This window comes from Hibiscus syriacus, unplaced genomic scaffold, assembly GCF_006381635.1.
Source record: "Hibiscus syriacus cultivar Baekdansim isolate YM2019G1 unplaced genomic scaffold, ASM638163v2 tig00111105_pilon, whole genome shotgun sequence".
NCBI lineage: Eukaryota > Viridiplantae > Streptophyta > Magnoliopsida > Malvales > Malvaceae > Hibiscus > Hibiscus syriacus.
Genome location: NW_024062987.1, coordinates 37,872 through 57,313, shown reverse-complemented (window position 1 = coordinate 57,313; position 19,442 = coordinate 37,872). Strand labels below are relative to the sequence as shown.

At 38.7% G+C, this 19,442-nt stretch overlaps 1 protein-coding gene across 1 annotated transcript in view; it reads right to left on the bottom strand.

The window, feature by feature from the left end:
* LOC120154046 (myosin-16-like) overlaps positions 1–19,442 on the bottom strand; it is a 29,642-nt gene that overhangs the window by 7,405 nt on the left and 2,795 nt on the right. The window contains exons 7-14 of the mRNA XM_039165903.1: positions 19,248–19,397; positions 19,020–19,156; positions 18,783–18,929; positions 18,587–18,688; positions 4,549–4,606; positions 4,370–4,471; positions 305–342; positions 18–144 (exon numbers count right to left, since the gene is read on the bottom strand). Of these exons, the coding sequence (XP_039021834.1) occupies positions 18–144; positions 305–342; positions 4,370–4,471; positions 4,549–4,606; positions 18,587–18,688; positions 18,783–18,929; positions 19,020–19,156; positions 19,248–19,397 (861 nt within the window). The remainder of the gene's footprint in view (positions 1–17; positions 145–304; positions 343–4,369; positions 4,472–4,548; positions 4,607–18,586; positions 18,689–18,782; positions 18,930–19,019; positions 19,157–19,247; positions 19,398–19,442) is intronic.

Sequence of the window (19,442 nt, the reverse complement as noted above, 5' to 3'; positions counted from 1 at the left end):
GAGGAATCATAACTAACCTCTCCTGCATAATGGACAATGGTAAATTCTGTGCGAGCCAATTTTGGCTTTACAAAGCGTTTGTGAGTCATGAATGTCTGATAGAGCTTTTGGGCAAAGGTTTCATGGGTTGATTTTGGAAACATACTTTATAATGAAAAATGAAAACCATGTAAAGAGATCAAGAAGAAGAAACATTAGACTTCATAAATGCTACATAAGAACAGGATATTGCATTAGGAATATCTTATTTCCCATGTAGCGTAGCTTCAATGCCACAGATATTGTAAAGAAAATGTTTTCATACCATGTTTCATCAAGAAGAGCAATGATCCCCCCTGGTTTCTGCAGAAGCATTAGAAATTTGTTAAAAGAAATTTGCTATTCAACAGCTCATGTGTGCATACTAGAAAATATGGAACAAAAAAAATATATAACCCGTATAATAATACAAAACCAGCTTTTCCTCCTTCCTATGATTAACGACCTTTCTTCAAGGTCTTTAATTTAAGAAGGGGGTTTTTAACGAGGCCTTTCATTCCTATAAAAAAAAAATACAAAACCAGGATACATGAGGATTTACATGGCAAGATGGCAACGGCTAATGCGGATATGCAATGGTAAATTTACGAGGTAAGGTAAGTCACGAAGGCATGGGCTAAAAGAATGAAGCAGACAAAATATTATCTGCTCCACATTGCGATCCAAAAGGATAAGTAGCTCCACCCCATAAACCATATCACACCCAAGTTTCAGAGCACTGTTCCAACAAGCAAACAATAACCTCAAAAGAAACTCCATCCTAATATCGTTGTCAGCATTGTACCATCTCATTCCGTGGTCTGATTGGCACCAATCCTTTTAACTTAGGAAACTTACTGAAATCAAATGTAAAAAAAAATGTTTTTGATATAAAAATGACCAAAGTAAATAAGTCTCCCGAACCTAAAGAAGATTGGTACAGGCCAAAAATGTTTCTTGAACACGAAGAACCAAATCAATGCTCATTGTTAAGATATTTTTGGGAAAAAATAATTGACAGGGCTTCAAATACCTCTAAGCTTTAAGATTAGAACCTAAGTACATGATATACGTCTTCAACTAATCAAATTTGGTAGCAGCTGATTTACTTTGTGAAGACTGAGGAAGAGCCAAGAGGTGAAGGTACTACTGTACATAATTAAATTTATGGTGGCCAGCATTCATACTACTTTTTTAGATAAGGACTGGTAAAGAAAAAAATATTCAATGCATTTGAAGTGCAGCCTGAACACTTGACAGCTAATAATAGATTTTCATGTCAGCATCAGAAGATTGACTAATAGAATCTCATAAACCATCAACACTCCCTGCACTGCTAATAGTGACAACACTAGTGCTTCCTATCCTCCAACAGACCGGAGCCAATAGCAAAATCTTTCAGCTTTTTTAGTTATATATACCAAACTATTACTTGTACATATCTCATTGGAAAAGAAAAAGGGCATCTCAGAGCTCTTCACATCCATCATTCTCCATTCTGGTAGTTGTTCTAGGTAGATTACAGAAAATTATCTGTTCTTTAACCAAAACTTCTCTCTCCATTAGCCTCAGGCAGGGTTGTAGAGCGACTCACCAGAAGAACACATCCTTTTCTGCTCCCTATTGGATATTGTTCCTCTGCCATTGATGTTTAAAATATAGTAGTTTTTTTCATTAAGGTTCTAAACGGTCACAATGAATTGATGTCTTCAGATCACATACAAACTATATCATGCAATTACTTTTTTTTAATATTCCGTGCGTCATCAAATATATTTTACCATTCATGCTAATAATATTTTGATTATACGCATTTTTAAAATTGTACAATTTGCATGTAGAAGGCAGATACATTACTGTGAAAATCATGAAGTTTAAGACAAGTGTACCATTTATATTAATCTGAATGGAATGGTACGCAATTTGAACTTCGAAATCTCAAAATGCATATGGTAATTTTAATCTTCTGGATAAAATAAGCAATACTAGCCCCAGCATGAAGTGTTTCTCTCCACACTTCAGGTTATACCACTAACTAGTGTCATGTTCTATCAAGATCCTTACACTTATTTGATGCCACGTATGTTTCATTTGAGAGGTGTTGAATAGTTTATATTTAGGGAAAACTTTTAGTAGGGAGACTACCCAACGCTAAGCAATAACTGGAAGAGGAGGAACTGCTGGAATGGGCTACTTCTATTGGATGTTCAATTGGGAGATTTCCTTCTGAATATCTAGGACTTCCCCTAGGTGCTACTAGAAATTCTGCAGCTATTTGGGAACCTGTCATTAATAATTTTTTTAACAAGTTATCCGGGTGGAAAGCAACATCTCTCTCTTTAGCAGGGAGGCTAGTGTTAATTAAGGCGGTTCTATGTTCGCTTCCTACATATTATCTTTCCATATTTAAAATTACAGCTTCTGTTCTTAAAACCCTTAACTCTATTATGTCTAATTTCCAATGGGCCAATGGGGAGGGGGAAATGGCATTAGAAAAATTCACTGGGTTAGCTGGTCCAATGTTAGTAAGCCGAAGAGTGAAGGGGGCTTAGGAGTTCTTAATCTTAACTTGATGAATAGAGCGCTTTTGGGGAAATGGACTTGGAGGTTTGTAAATGATAGGGACTCAGTTTGGAGGGAAGTTGTTTGTGCCAAATATAGACTCGATTCTTCAGTTTTAATTGGTGATGGTAAAAATATTCGGTTTTGGCAAGATATTTGGGCTATGGATCATCCACTTGATGTCATTTTTCCGAGACTATTTTCTATTTCCTTAAATCAGTTTGGGAAATTATCTGAATTTCGGGAGTATATCTCTTCCGTTTGGACTTGGGATGTCAAGTTCAGAAGAAATCTTCATGACTGGGAACTTGAACAATGGGGCTATCATTACAAAATTTTCACTCTCTTTGGAATTTCTTGATCGTGTGATCTGGAAAGGTACTGGGGATGGGGGTTTTACTGTTAGATCAGCTGTAAATCTGGGTTCATTGGAGACTTTGGGATCGGAGGAGGTCTTTTTCTGGAAGATCATTTGGAGAGGTCTACTACCTCCAAGAGTAGAGTGTTTTCTTTGGCAGATCGCTCATGGGAAGCTGGTTGTTAGGACTGAACTTGTCAAAAGAAGTGTTCAAGGAATTGAAGATGTGTTGTGTCCCCTATGCAAGATGTCGGATGAGCCTCCCTCTCATTTGTTTTTCTCTTGTTCGATGGTGTGGTCCCTTTGGAATAAGTTTTTAAGTTTTTGGAGGATTTGTTCTGTTTTACCAGCGGACGCTAAAAGCTTCTTTCTAGCTTGGGATGGTTTAAAGTCTAACTCTTTGATTTGGCCTTTATTCCAGGGGTCATTTTGTGGACCACTTGGAAAATGAGGAATTTCGTGGTGTTTGAAGGGGGGGGAAGTTTGATAAGGCATAATTCTTCTTTTTAGCAAGGTTTAGGCTTGCTTCTTGGTTCTTAGCAAAGTATAAAGATGTGTCTATTCCTAAGGACTCACTCATTTCCGATCCTTCTCTTGGGGACTTGTTTTCTCTTCGCTCTACTCAGATTTCTCCTACTTTACTTTGGTCTCCTCCTTTGGGTTTTGTTAAATTAAACGTTGATGCTGCCACTACAAGAGATTGGAAGAAAAGCGGGTTAGGAGGAGTTCTAAAAGATTCCTCAGGTTCTACTATAGGCTATTTCAAGGAAATTGCTGGTCTGGGACCTCCTACGTTGATGGAGTTAAAGGTTATTCTTATGGGGTTGTCTTTCTTTGCAAACTATCGACAGAGGATCAAGGATCGTCTGATTATAGAGAGTGATAGTAAGGTGGTTGTGGATTGGATTAAGGGGGATGAATTATGTCCTGTTGTATATGCCTTCTTGATTAAAGATATTGTTCATAGGCTTAATGCCTTGGAAGGTGTTGTTAGATGAGTTAGTAGGACAACCAATTTAGAGGCTGATGCCTTAGCTAAAGAACGCATAGGCTGAGTTAGTAAAGTTGTTGATGGCTGTTTAGGGTGGTGTCTGGATTTTATGTGTTTTGTAAGGGGATTACTAGTGTTGTTTTCGCTGATTTTGTGTTTTTAGTTAGGGTGTTTCCAACTTATTTGGTTCTGTTGGGGTGGTTTTGTCAGTTGTATTGTTGGTTGTATCTTATGTAATTTTATTGTTCAATAAAATCCTAAGGCACTCTTTTCCTCCTTCCGCTGATTAAGGAGCTTCTCTACAAGCTCCATTAATCAAGAAGGGGGTTTTTAATGAGGCCTGAAATTCTTATAAAAAAATAACTGGAAGAGGAAAAGAAAAAGTAGATACATTTGACAAATTCAAAGTGCTATGAACAGTTAAAAGGACAGTATGTAACCTTTTCGATAAGATCCAAAACATCTTGATTATCAACAAATTCTATATAGCTCCAATCTATTTCTTCTTCTTTGTATAAAGCTTGCTCCATCTTGAACACGTGCTGATTGTATAACCATACTCAGTACATACAATGGAAGAATGAACTAAAACTCAAGTCACATGAGACTAACCTCATACCTGGTTGAAATGCTGTTGCAGCTTTTCATTGGTGAAGTTAATACAAAACTGCTCAAAACTGCACAGAATAATGTATAAAACCAAAGTATAAGTAGCCCTAAACATAATTAATTTCTATTACTTTATAATTCATAAATTTATCAAAATCACAACTAAGCCTTGGATTTCTTTAATATCTCAATCGTTCTTGTAAGTTGTAAGTTGAAAAAAACTCAGACAATGAATTGTCCATTCCCAAAAGATTGAAAACAAAATAAAGCACCATAAAATAATACTCAAATAATTAAAAAAAATTATGGTCCATTATGAACCTTAGTCCCAATGTTGTCAAGGGCACAATATTGCCTCAGCCACAACACACAAAATAAAAGCACCAGCCCGGGTGAAGTACAGCACAATATGCATGTGTAAGATTTTGTATTATATAAATCTTATGATATATAATAAATTCTAGAGTGGGGTTTATCTACAAATATTAGGAAGTACAGAGTTTGATAACATCCCTTTATTAATAAGTTAATTCAAATGAGAAGAGTGAAAATAAAAGAAATTAAAGAGAAATTCAATCAGACGGGCTTCTTTTATGCCTATCGCCTTATGAAAAAGCATACCTAGGTGCACTAGGCTTGTTCCTGATTAAATGGACATGCCTTGAAAGGGTCTGAGGCGCTAATGATGTATAATGCTTAGTCCACACCTTTTCATTGATTAAAACCACAGACTTTAAATAGTACACTATAGGAAGGCAGTGAAGCAGAGATTATATGCAATCTGCTGCAGCATTATTAGTGTATGTGCCACTGCTCATTGTTAAGGATGCATTAGTTGGTCAAGTCTAAAATAGAAGATAATTTTATTAATGTTTTCCTTTTTAAATGATTTTTTATATAAAAATGGGAGGCCTCATTAAAACCTCCTTCATAACCGTCGAGCTACAAAATAGCTCGACGGACATTGGAAGGAGGAAAAGAGTACCTCAAAATTTTATTGCTAAAATGCCAAGTACACCAATAATACAAAAACAACCAATTACAACCAGAAAACACCTGAAAACTGAAACCTAAACCCATTACAAAAACCATAAAACACAAAATTAACCTATCCTGAACTTAGCAAACTCATTCGCTTCCCAGTTTGCGGATCTCTTAATATGCCTAACAATAACAGACTTATCCACCACAATAGTAGCTATATCTTTTACCACTGACACAAACAACGGAGTGCAGGAATCAGGGTTTTTAATCCACTCCAAAGCCACTGAACAGTTGGATTCTAATATAAGCCTCCCCCTTGACGCCCTCCCTGACTCCAAGAAGTGCACCAAACCCCTTTTAATTGCCAACAATTCTGCTAAAATTGGACCAACACTCTCCGAAAAAGTTCCCAACACCACACCATCCTCATCCCTAAGCAAACCACCAATGCCACCTCTTTGCCACTTCTTCTCCATAGCACCATTCACATTTACTTTGACAAAACCAGGAGGAGGAGACCAGCGCACAGAATCAGATGGCACCCTCTTAGGACTCAAAACAAAATGGAATAAGCCGAAAAGTTTATTTCTAATGTTCTTTTGAGGTCTGAAGGTTCCCTCTAAAGAGCCTTTTTTCCACCATAGGTTCCTCCAAGAAGGGAGGCAAAACCAACAAGGGTAACTACACCTTCTTATAGGAAGGTTTTCCAGTTCACCACCCTGTGACTCAGTCCTATTCTCATCCACACAACACTGGCCTAGGCATTTTGCGTTAACATCAAACAACAAAAGCACTTCATACCCTAATAACAAGGAGCATTTGACTATGCACATGATTGGTGCACCTATGCATGCTCTTTAATTTTCAAATTATTATAATCAACTGATCTTAACTAGTAAAGACCACTGTCAAACTCTCCACTGCTCAATGTTTGAACATTCAACAGCTACATGGGACCATAAGGAAATCATACATATTGACTGACAAAAGGAAAAGCAAATCTGCATCTTTTAGAGGATAAACTAAATCACTCTTTCAAGTTTGATAATGGGGTCAAGTTGTTGGTTATTGATTCTATCAGTTAAAAATCCCTAAGAATTAGGCTGTTAGGTTTAGTTTTTAAATTTTAAATTTGAATTAGTTTGTTAGATTTTTCTGTTGCATATTCCTATAACTAAGAGCAGATTTTACTTTGTAAATGAAGTGAGAAGAAAATAAAAATTCAAGAGTTTAGTTTCTCTAAAACCCACATGGTATCAATCTAGAATTACCATTCCTATTTCTCTCCGATGGCTCCATCCTCTTCCTCGGAAATTAATTTCGGAAGCGGCAGTCATCCTAGCAGTGATGTCCTTGCTGATTCTTCTACCTCTGTAACAGCACACAAACTGCTGGGCCATAATTACCTTCAATGGTCCCAATCAGTGAAGATGTACATCACCAGCAGAGGCAAACTTGGCTACATCACAGGCGGCACTGAAAAACCTGGTGAAACTGACCCTGGTTATGAAAAATGGCTTCAAGAAAACAGTTTGGTTATGTCCTAGTTGATCAACACAATGTCTCCTGCAATTGGTGAAAATATTTCACTCTATCCCACTGCTCGTGAAATCTGGAGTGCTATCAAAGAGACATATTCCAGTGCCGATAATATTTCTGAGTTATTTGGTATTGAAAGCAAAGTCTCCGACCTGAAGCAAAAAGATCTGAGTGTTACCCAGTATTATAACACATTGAATAGATATTGGCAGTAAATCGATCTGTATGAAGCTCATGCGTGGACTTGTGTGACCGATGCTGCCCTCTACAAGAAGATAGTGAACCAGAAACGTATTTTCCAGTTTCTCAATGGATTGGATAAGAGTTTGGATGCTGTTCGTGGCCGAATTCTCAGCACCAAACCTCTTCCTTCCATTGGAGAGGTGTTTTCCGAGGTTCGGCGTGAAGAAAGCCGTCGAACACTAATAATGATCGAATCTTCCCCAATCGAAGTTTCTGCTCTGCTAACGCATTCTGCCACTTCCAGAAAACAAAAATCTGGTAAGCCATGGTGTTATCATTGTCGTCGAGCGGGCCATCTAAAGGAGAATTGTTGGAAACTACATGGTCGACCTGCTGATTAGAAACCACAACGCCAACGGCCAGTGCAGAATCTTTCCGCCAACGTTGCGCAATCCAACTCATCTCTCAATTTCAATCTGCAGTAGCTTGAAGAATTAAACCAGTTGGTTCGAAGAAATTTGTCTTGTGTTGACCAAACTCCTGCGACCATGAATCCATCTGGTAGTGCTCTCTTCCTAACCAATATTTCTCCGTTTTCTTGGATTGTGGACTCGAGTGCTACTGATCATATGACAGGAAATCGAAATTTGTTCACCGATTTCATGCAGCCTACGGTTCAGCGATTTGTTAAGACTGTTGATGGCTCCTTAACGGCTGTGGAAGGCACTGGCGCAGTGGCCGTTAATAAGAACCTTGTGCTCCAATCTGTTTTATATGTTCCTAAACTGGATTGCAACCTTTTGTTTGTTAGTAAATTGTGCAGTGATCTGAACCGCCTCACTAATTTTCGTTCTCATGGCTGTACTTTTCAGGAAACAGACTCGGAGTGGGTGATTGGCAGTGTTGATCTGTGTAGTGGGCTATACATTCTTGAAGGCGGTTCTCCTCCTCAAAGACAAGCTCGATCAGGCTGTTCTTTTACCTCTTCTTCTGTTTGTTTCTCTTCCACTTTACCATCTTTAAATTCGAATGACATTATGTTGTGGCATTTTCGCCTTGGTCACCCAAACTTCCATTTCTTGCAAAAGTCGTTTCCTGCATTATTTATTAATAAAAAAGTATCTTCTTTTACCTGTGATGTATGCCAACTTGCAAAACATAAACGACCATCTTTTCCATCTTCATTTTATCAACCATCCTAACCTTTCTCTCTTATTCACACTGATATTTGGGGTCTATTCCTAATGTAATCGGGGCTAAATGGATGATCACACTCGAACCACTTGGACGTATTTAATGAAAACCAAATATGAAACTGAGAGTATTTTTCATACCTTTTATCATATGGTTCGAACCCAATTTGACAGCCACATCAAAATCCTTAAGAGTGACAATGGCAGTGAGTTTTTTACCAAAACATTGAGTTCCTTTCTTAATGAGAAAGGCATTATTCACATTAACTCGTGTGTTGATACTCCCCAACAAAATAGGGTGGCAGAGAGGAAAAACAAGCACATTCTTGAGGTTTTCCGTTCTTTGTTGTTTTCAGCCAATGTACCTAAATGATTTTGGGGCAAGGCCTTGCTTACTGCTACCTACCTCATAAACCACTTACCTAATCGAATTTTGAGATTTCAAACACCAAAATAGATGTTACTTCGAACCTATCCATATTTTAAACCCATGGCTTGTACCCTTCCTGTTCGAGTGTTTGGATCATTTGTTTTTGTCCATATTCATAAACAATATCGAGGTACGTTAGATTTGCGGGCTATTAAGTGTGTTTTCCTTGGATTGAGTTGAAAAATGGAGGATCGTGGCAGAGGTAGAACAGTGCCTGGTGGAGGATCGTGGGTAGCATTTATAGACAATCTTAGTAGAAGAGTGCATAGAAGTGTTTTATGGGATCGTTTTAGTCTTCATGGCAAGGTGGTTAAGGTGTTCATTCCATTCATTAATAGGAGACCTAACTATAAAGATAAAACGTTTGCCTTTGTGCACTTTGCAAGCAAGGAGGATTTACTGAATGCAATGAGTAAGATGAATAATGTCATGGTAGATGGGAGGAGAATAGTGGTTTCGACTGCAAAATATTAGAATAGCAGTTTTCCAGGGAACCTTAAGTGCAATAGTGTAGCGTGGCCTGGAGATGCATGTGTGGAGGTTTCCAAAAGGAAAAGTCCATTATGTCAAGATGTTGATGTTGGGAAGAAGGAGCTGTTGAACAAGTTTCGTGATGGCAGAACATATAAGGAGACGATAGCGGGAGTAAGAAATGTTGAGGGTCAGCATGTAATCAGATCTGGAGATAAGAGGGAGGAGAAGAAGCCTTTGGAAGTCTTTATTCCTATGGAGGAAAGAATATGGTTGAGATCGTCTTTAATAGGTATTTGTAAAGCGATTTTTGAAGTTGAGTTTGTTCAAAGGGCTTTAAGGAGTGAGGGAATCAATGTCAAGGTGGTAAGGTGGGGCTATGCAAAAAATGCTTGTTTGATAGTCTTCCGGTCAGTGGAGGAGAAAGATGCAGCGGTGGAAACCAAGTGGGAGGCTTTGTCCTTTTGGTTTGAAAGGTTGGAGCCTGTTATGGAAGAGAAGTGTGTCCCATTACCTTATTGTGCAGTTTCTATGATAGGTGTACCGTTAAATTGCTGGACAGGTTCTTTCTTTACAAGTTTGGCATCGAGATGGGGTAAATTAGTGAAGATCCAGGAGCATACAACTCAAAAACTGGATTGCAGGGTGGCTCATATGTTGTTAAGGGTTGAGAGTCCGTTTGATATCCCGTCCCAGGTCACCATTAACACTTATGGAAGGCCTTTTATTATTAAGATTAAAGTGGTTGGCAGTGAGGATTTCTTTCCTGTGATAGAAGAAGGAGTGGATGAAGAGGGTTATGTGGAGGGAACAATTGATCCTTGGGAGGAGACCTCGTCGGAAGGGAATCAAGGGGATGACCGGGAGGGTCTGCAGGAGCAGTTGAATTTCAAAATGTTGACAGACGCTCAGAACAGTGTTGAAGCATGGGTTAGGAATGCTACAAATGGAGGTGTCACGCTTACCGATGGCAATTTGAATGAAAAGGTAGAAGTCAATAATATCCTAGGAGATGACTTTTGTTCTGAGGGGACAGTACTAGGTGAGGTTCATAGTCAACAGCAAGTGTCAGGGGTTTTTTCTGCAGGAAGAAAAAGGGTGCAGAGCTTGGGAGATGTTACCTCGGGACAAGATAAAGTGGTCAAAGACGATGGGCTTATTTCCAGCATGGGAAGGAGAAAAGTGTTTGGGCCTGAGCAGAGGAGTCCAAGATCAAATCGAAATGGGGTTAAGTCTGCAGATTTTACATATGGTATACAAGATGATTCTGGTATGCAGAATGGGTCTGTTTCATTGGCCCAGAGGTGCCCTATTGGGAGGAGTGCTTCAGTTAGTAAAGCTGTAAGAGGTTTGTATAAGAATGTGTATGCTAGGAGGGGGGAAGTTAATAGTTGCAGTGGTAAGGGGTCGGATTTTGTTTCAAATAAGAATAAACAGGGGAGGACAGAAGCTTTGGAATGTTGGAATGTCTCTAAATTATTGGGGGTTAAATTTAAAGGAGGGGAGATAGATTTCTTGACTAAAGTAGGTCCTATGGTAAAGGAGAAGGATGATTGATGGTGGGTAGTAGGAATAGGGATTTAAGGTTATGGTATGATTTTGATGGTAGAGTGGTCCATAATGTGTTGGAATGTTAGGGGTTTGGGTAGAAGGGTGAAAGCTCGAGCAATTAGGAGGTTTGTTGAGGAGAAAAAGCCTACAATTTTATTTTTACAAGAATCTAAACTGGAAGTTGTAAGTCCTTTGTTAGTAAGGAAAATGGGGGGTAAAATACTCACTGGTGCAGTAGTAGTTCCTGCTGTGGGTTCTGCTGGTGGTTTAATTACTTTGTGGAATCAAAAGGATTTTGTGGTAAAGGAAGAAGTCATCCACAACAGATTTGTGGCATTAAAAGGGTTATTGGAAGGAGATTCAAGAATTTATTGTTTTATTAATGTCTACGGTCCAAGTGTTGATGCAGACAAGGAGCAGTTTTTTAGGGAGTTATCATCTTTTTTGGAACAGCTTGATTGTCCAGTGTGTTTAGGAGGAGATTTCAATGCAGTATTGACTCAGGAAGAGAAAGATAGAGGAGCAGTGAATCCGGTAACTATGAACAGTTTCAGAGAGTTTGTTAGTCAGGCGAATTTGATGGATTTGCCGTTATTTGGAGGTCGTTTTACGTGGTGTAACAATAGGGAAGTTCCAACTTTTGAGAGGTTGGATCAGTTTTTGGTTGATCATTCATATTTTTCGTCTTTTCCAAAATTAGGCCAAACCTTGCTTCCAAGGTCTGTCTCTGATCACAATATCATTTTGTTGGAGAATAAGGAATATAATTGGGGGCCGAAACCGTTTCGGTTGTTTAATTATGTGTTGGAGGAAGAGGGGTTTAATGAGATGATGAAAACAGAGTTGTGTAAATTCTGCAAAGGGGCGAACCCGATGTCCATATCCAAAGTTCTTAATCGGGTGAAGGATGTGGCAAAGAGATGGTCGAGGAGAGATTATCTTCAGTTGCCAAGAAAAATCAAAACATTGGAGAGAGAAATTCATGATATGGAAATGGACTTGCAAAAAGGACTTCCCATGGTGTCTATGCAATCTATTGTCGAAGCAAATAGAGAATTATGGGAGCTACAAAAAAAAAGAATCGATTTGGATGCAAAAGTCTATAATCAACTTACAAAAGCAGTTGACATAGGACTGTTTTCAGGTTTCGATGTAGGTGTTCATGATAGGGCATTTAAGCTTTCGCATTTGCAATTTGCGGATGACCTTATAATTTTCAGTAAAGGCTCTATTCGTGATTTGAGGAATGTCAGATGAGTGTTATTAATATATGAGTTACTGGTGGGGTTGAAGATTAATAAGTCAAGAGCAGAATTTATGGTATCAATGTTGAGGATGGGGCGTTAGCTACTTGGGCGAATGATATTGGTTGTTCGGTAGGAAGTTTCCCATCAGAGTATCTAGGTTTACCCTTGGGCTATAAGAGAAATTCGGCTGCCATGTGGGAGCCAATAGTTGAGAGATTTCATGCTAAGTTGAGCGGTTGGAAGTCTAATTCCCTGTCGCTTGCAGGAAGGGTGGTGTTGGTTAAGTCAGTGTTGTGCTCGCTCCCTGTGTATTTTCTTTCCATTTTCAAAATTCCAGTTTATGTGCTAAAGAAACTAAATTCTATCATGGCTTCATTTTATTGGGGGGGTGCAGCGGATAAAAAAAATATCCACTGGTTAAATTGGAGTTCGGTTAGTAAACCTAAAAGATTGGGGGGTTTAGGGGTCCCGAATTTATTAATCTTGAACAGAGCATTATTGGGGAAATGGGTTTGGAAGTTTGCATCAGAGAAAGAGTCTTGGTGGAAGAGGGTGGTATGTGGTGTTTATAACTTGGATCCGAAATGCATAATGATGGGGAATTCGTGGCCAGGCCGTGCATCATGGATTTGGAGAGGTGTGGTTAAAAATTTCTTTTTCGATGATGGTTTTGGGGATTGTATTAGGAGGAATATGCGTTTGAAGACAGGGAAGGAGAATTATGTGCAGTTCTGGAACGATGTATGGTTGGGTGAAGTACCTTTGAAAATACAGTTTCCTAGACTCTATGTTCTTTCGAGCAACAAATCGAGTAAGGTGATGGAGTTTAGGGTGAATAATGGCGCTGGTTGGGTGCGGGACATTCAAATGAGGCGAAATTTGGCGGATTGGGAGGTTGAACAGCTGTTGCAATTGATTTCTATGTTGAACAATATCTCAATATCGCCATGTGAGGAAGACTGTTGGATTTGGTCAGGGAATGGTGAGGGCTGTTTTTCAGCTAAATCTTGTATCAACATTTTCCTTGATCAAGATGGTAGTCAGCAGAAGATGGAGATCTGGGAGAGACATATTTGGGCAGGGATTGCTCCTCCACGGGTGGAGACATTTGTATGGCAATGCTCACCAGAGAGTGGCGGTGAAGGAGGAATTACTGAAGCGAGGAGTGGTAGGGATTGATGATCCTTTATGCTCTCTGTGTGGTAGGGAAATGGAATCAGTTTCACATCTATTTTTGCATTGCGAGGTAGTATGGGCTCTGTGGGCCAGATTATTGAATATTTGGAATTTTTCCTTTGTGATTCCAAAGAATATCATGGACTTTTTAAATTTGTGGGATGATTTACTTCCGAATTCTTTGATATGGAAATTTATTCCAGGGGCGTTGATGTGGTCAGTGTGGAAATGCAAAAACGAGGTTATTTTTCATAAAGTTAAGCTGGATGTGGTGAGACTGTTCTTTATTGTCTGTTTTAGAATAGCTTCCTGGTTTGTTGCAAAGTTCAAGGATGTGAATATTCCTTTAGACTCTCTTGTGGGAGATTTAAAACTTGCGGATTTGGTGGGAAGACAAGGAAATGGCATCTCTAAACCAATTTGCTGGGTTTCTCCTCCGGATGGGTTCTTAAAGATCAATGTTGATGGAGCGATGGTAAAGGGTTGGGATAAGGGAGGCATTGGTGGTTTGATTCGGGACAGTAAAGGTGTGTTGCTTCAATGGTTTTCAGAAAGAGTTGGGGGTGGTCCTTCTATCTTCGCAGAATTATTGGCGATTAAGAGGGGGTTATGTCTTCTGGAAGATTTAAGTTTTGTCCCTAATCGGAGGTTTATTCTTGAATCTGATTCAAGTAATGCCCTAAAGTGGATCAAGAATCCGGATTTATGCACTCCTATGTTTCAAGTACTGGTGAAGGAGATAGTCTCTCTTATGGCAGGGAAGGATATCATTATCAAGCATATTTTGAGGGCTGCAAATTGGGAAGCTGACAAATTAGCTAAGGATGGGATAGGGTGATGTAATGGTTTCTGTCTTCTTGTATTGAGGAGTAGATAATTTTATTTCCTATGTTTAGCTGTTGTGTTTAAGTTTTATGTAATTTCTGGTGGTGTTTGTAGATGTTTAGGGTCTGCCTTTGTTGTACTCTGTTTCATCTAATAAATTCTAGGCACTCTTTTCCTCCTTTCCTTGTCCTTCATGTTACTTTTATAACATGAAGGTTGAAAAAGGGGGGTTTTTAATGAGGCCTAATCTTCTATCAAAAAAAAAAGTGTGTTTTCCTTGGCTATTCCTTTTTTAAATGATGAAGGTATGACAACTTTGAATGACACAACTATTGCTCTTTTAATTGATTCTTCTGACTTACCTATTGCTCAAAGGAAAGGTGTCAGGAATTGTACTCAACACCCAATTTAGAAATATGTGGCATATGATAGGCTTATGTCGACATTCAAGGCCTTTACAGTCAAGGTTGATACTTGCTTCATTCCTAAAACTATTGATGAGTCCTTAAAGGACTCTAGGTGGAGAAAGGTTATTGAAGAAGATTAAGGCATTCGAGGCAAACAAGACTTGGATTATGATTGATTTACCTTCCGGGAAAAAAGTTGTAAGTTTCAAGTGAATATCACAATTAAATATAATGCGAATGGAAGTATTGAACGATTCAAGGCTAGGTTGGTGACAAGAGGGTTCACTCAGTCTTACGGGATTGATTATCAATAAACTTTTGCCCTAGTTGCAAATCTCAACACCATTCGCATATTGTTGTCTCTTGCTGCATATTTAGACTGACCACTTCATCAGCTCGATGTTAAAAACGCTTTCCTCAATGGTACTTTGGAGGAGGAAGTGTATATGCAGAAACCACCTGGCTTATATTCGACTTCTAATTCGGGACAAGTTTGCAAACTTCTAAAGTCTTTATACGGCCTTAAGTAGTCGCCACGTACTTAGTTTGAGAGGTTTACCAAAGTTGTTTTACACTTCGACTTTCGTTAGTGCCAGGCTGATCACACTCGGTTTGTTAAAACAACTTTCGGGAACAAGAAGGTTATTCTAATAGTCTATGTTGATATAATCATCACTGGTGATGATTCTTCTGAAATTTCGAGGTTGAAGAATTTCTTAGCAAAGGAATTTGAAACTAAGGACCTTGGTTCCTTAAGGTATTTCCTGGGTATAGAAGTGGCTAGAACAAGTAGTGGCATTGTAATAAATCAAAGAAAGTATGTTTTGGATTTGTTATCTGAAACTGATATGATGGGCTGCAAGCCTACTCAGACATACATGGTGTACAACCTAAAGTCCAGAACTGATGGTGGTGGTTCTCCAATCGACAAGGGACACTATCAGAGATTAGTAGGCAAGCTCATTTATCTATCTCTTACAAGGTCGGATATTGCTTTCTCGGTGAGCATCGTAAGCCAATTTCTGAGTGATCCTAAAAAGGAACATCTAGAGACAGTAATCAGGATCTTAAAATACTTGAAAATGACCCCTGGTCATGGAATGCTTTTTTGCGAAAAACTCAAGCAGAAAGGTTGAAGTCTTCATAGATGCAAGTTGAGCTAGTGAACTCAAATCCAGGAGGTCAACAACAAGGTATTGTGCTCGTGTCTGGGGAAACTTAGTGACATGGAGAAGTAAAAAAACAGAATGTGGTCTCAAGGAGCAGTGTAGAAACTTGAGTTTCGAGCCTTGACTCAAGGGCTTTGTGAAGGAATTTGGATACAACGATTGTTAGTAGAATTGCAGTTGAATCATGACACTAGCTTTAACCTCAATTGTGATAATCATCGACAATCAATATTGCAAAGAATCTGGTGCATCATGATAGGACGAAGCATATGGAGATAGATCGCGATTTCATTTCAGAGAAGGTTACAAATGGGACTATCAAACTTAACTAGATTTCTACTCACCAACAGCTAGTTGATATACTCACCAAGGCACTTCCAAGAACCACCTTTGATGAGCTTACATCTAAGCTGGGGCTCTACAATGTATACTCCCCAGCTTGAGGGGGAGTGTTGGTTATTGATTATGTCAGTTAAAAATCACCAAGTATTAAGTTGTTAGGTTAAGTTTTTAAATTTTAAATTTGAATTAGTTTGTTAGATTTTTTGTTGCAGATTTCTACAAGTAAGAGCAGATTTTACTTTATAAATGAAGTGAGAAGAAAATAAAAATTCAAAAGAGTTTAGTTTCTCTAAAACTCACACAAGTATCTATAGTTTATTTTATATTTACACAATCACACTTAACAAAAAACCAACTGCAAATACATATTGTGTCTTTTTTTACTACAAAAAAGAACACATTTCTTTGGTACGTTCTTTCTAATAACAAGTGGTGAAAAGTTTCAGAGTTTGGTTGTCTACTGAGCAATAGATGGGTCTGGAACATTAGAACGAGAAGGAATTTATGTGATTGGGAACTAGATTACTGGATTCAATTAATGTCATTATTGGAGAATGTTGTTCTGACTGATTCGGTGGATGATTTTTTGTCTTGGTCGGGGAAGGGAGATGGGCTGTTCACCGCTAAAGCATGTAGGTTGACTCTTTCTACCAATTCAGGGGGTATGATTAATTGGAAAAGGTTCATTTGGTCAGGATTGGCTCCTCCAAGAGTCGAAACTTTTCTGTGGCAGGTCTCACATCAAAGATTGGCGGTTAGAACGGAGTTGATAAGAAGGGGTGTTACATTGGAGATGGTCACTTGTCCGTTTTGTTCAAAGCATCTGTTCATCTCGTGCTCGGTTGCAGGGGACCTATGGAGCAGTTTTTGAGGTTATGGGAAATCTCGTCAGTCTTGCCTAAAGATCCACTCTCTTTGATGTGTTCTTGGTATGACATGAGGCCAAAATCTCAAATATGGAGTTTTATACCGGGAGTTGTTCTATGGTCATTATGGAAGGCTAGAAACTCGGTGGTCTTTGATAATTGGAAACTGGACAGTTCTACTCTTTTCTTTATTTGCAGATTTAGATTAGCTAAATGGTTTCTGGCTAAGCACCCGAATGTCATTATTCAGGTAGACTCCCTTGTGGGGGACCCTACTCTTGCAGACAAGCATCAAACTAAGGTCCTCAAAAGGATGAAGGTTCAGGGTTGGCTTCCTCCACCACTACATTTTTTTAAAGTTAATGTTGATGGGGCAGTCAGTAGGGACGGGCTGCTGGGGGAATTGGAGGCATTTTAAGAGATTCGAGAAGTTAAATTATAGGGTCTTTCTCGAATGTTGTTGGTCCAGGTCCACCTCCACTCGCGGAACTGAAAGCCATTTAGAAAGGCATTGATTTCTTTCTCTCGTCGGAGTGGGCGATGAAGGGAAGGTTAATAATTGAGAGTGATTGTAAATCAGCAGTGGATTGGATTTTGCTGCCGACTACATCTCCTCAATTTTTTAGTTCGATGATTGAGAAAATTGTTTCCCTAGTCTCGGAAAGGGAGATTATTGTTAGACACGTACCAAGGAGCTGCAATTGTGAGGCTGATACTCTGACTAAAAAGGGGATTGATGATTAATTTTGTTACTTTAGAGGTTGTTCAGTAGGTTTGTGGTGGCCTATTGAGGGTTTGGGGATGAGATAGTTTTGTTGTTTAAGGATGGTCAGGTCGTTTTGGTGTTTTTGATTTTTTGTTCTGTAATAGTTAAGGTACTGTTAAGTATGTCTTCTGGTTGTATCTTATGTACTTTGCCTATGATTAATAAAATACTAAGGCACTCTTTTCCTCCTTCCTCTGATTAAGGAGCTTTCCTAAAAGCTCCATTAATCAAGAAGGGGGTTTTTAATGAGGCCTGAAATTCTTATAAAAAAAACAACACCAATCCATTGTTTTCAAAATGCTAAGATGCTTGAATAAACAACTTAGTATAAGAAGGTCTATGCCTAACTTCCTTACCCCATCACTAAAGAAACTTCACATCAGAAAAAAAAGGATAAAGGAGGTTTTCAAATGAATTCTTGATAGTCCATCTTATATCCATGCATTATTGGTAGATAGCTGTTAACCTTGGAGGTTTAGAGAAAAGTAAATGGTTTAAAATTTCGCTACTCAATTTGGTAAGAAGGGACCATCATTTGGTAAGATGGTAAATGCATTAGATTCACAAGCATCCCAAAATAAAAATATACCAGCTTGTCTTTGAAAATGGCCACTCTTAAGCAAATCCAGTGGGCGCTAAAAATATTTCCAATGAATCCAACCTACTACTTAGGATCCTGCCTTTTTGCAAGATCATAACTGGTTAATAACCTTTTATTGGAGGAGGGGGTAATCAAATATTTATATATATATAAAGATTGTTTCTGATACAGGTAACTTAATATGAATAATAATTTCAGCTAGAGCTAATGACAAAAGATTATCAATGGTGCAATTTACGAAGTTTTTATTTTTCACACCCATATGAGTACAAATAACACCGGTGCCCATAAGCAATACCTGCTAGTTTTAAAACTTTCAAAACCATAAATGTCAAGGACTCCAATGAGACACTTTGAGTCAGTATCTTGCCCAATGGAAACGTTTATTTTCTTAACCAGCCTGGATATAACACAAATGAGCCATTGATAAGAAATCCATCCAGTTTAAAATGAGTTACAGAACTGCATAAATGCTTCAGAAGTCAGCATCTTACCAATCAAACAAACGTGAATATAATGTCTTTGCTAAACCATCCCTGCTAACTGCTGCACCATGTGGATCGAGGCTTTTTTTGATAACTTCTTCTGGGGTAACCACATTTCGCTTACATAGTGCAGATTCCAATGCTTCAAGATCACACCTGTAATGAGGATCAGTGGATCTGCAAATACAGAGGCACGGAAAGGAAAGGAAACATCAAGCCAAGAGAGAACCTATGATATAGCCATACATGAGTAGGTCTGCTGTCATTTGAAGATGAAATTTGGCTTTGTCGTCCTCTAACACGGATGAATCTTCTTCTTCTTCCTTAGCAAATGCAATATTGCCAAGATGAAGAATTGCAGCTACAATTCTGAAAATTGCTTCCTGATAAAGAGAAAGAGATATTATTCCCAGTCCGGCTACATAATGTACACAAGCAGCTAAATACATCAGAGGTATATAGCAGGCAGGAGACCTGTTCGCTCTCAGTCATCCCAACAATATCCATAGCTTTCTTGGTTTTAAGATAATCTTGGGCATCATCTACACCAACCAGTTGATAACAACTAGATTGGTTAAGGTAATGAAACGTCGTAGGATCTCCCAACTTATACCTCTCAATCTCCTGACAAGACTTAAAAAACTGGTCAGATGGAATGCTATGATAAAG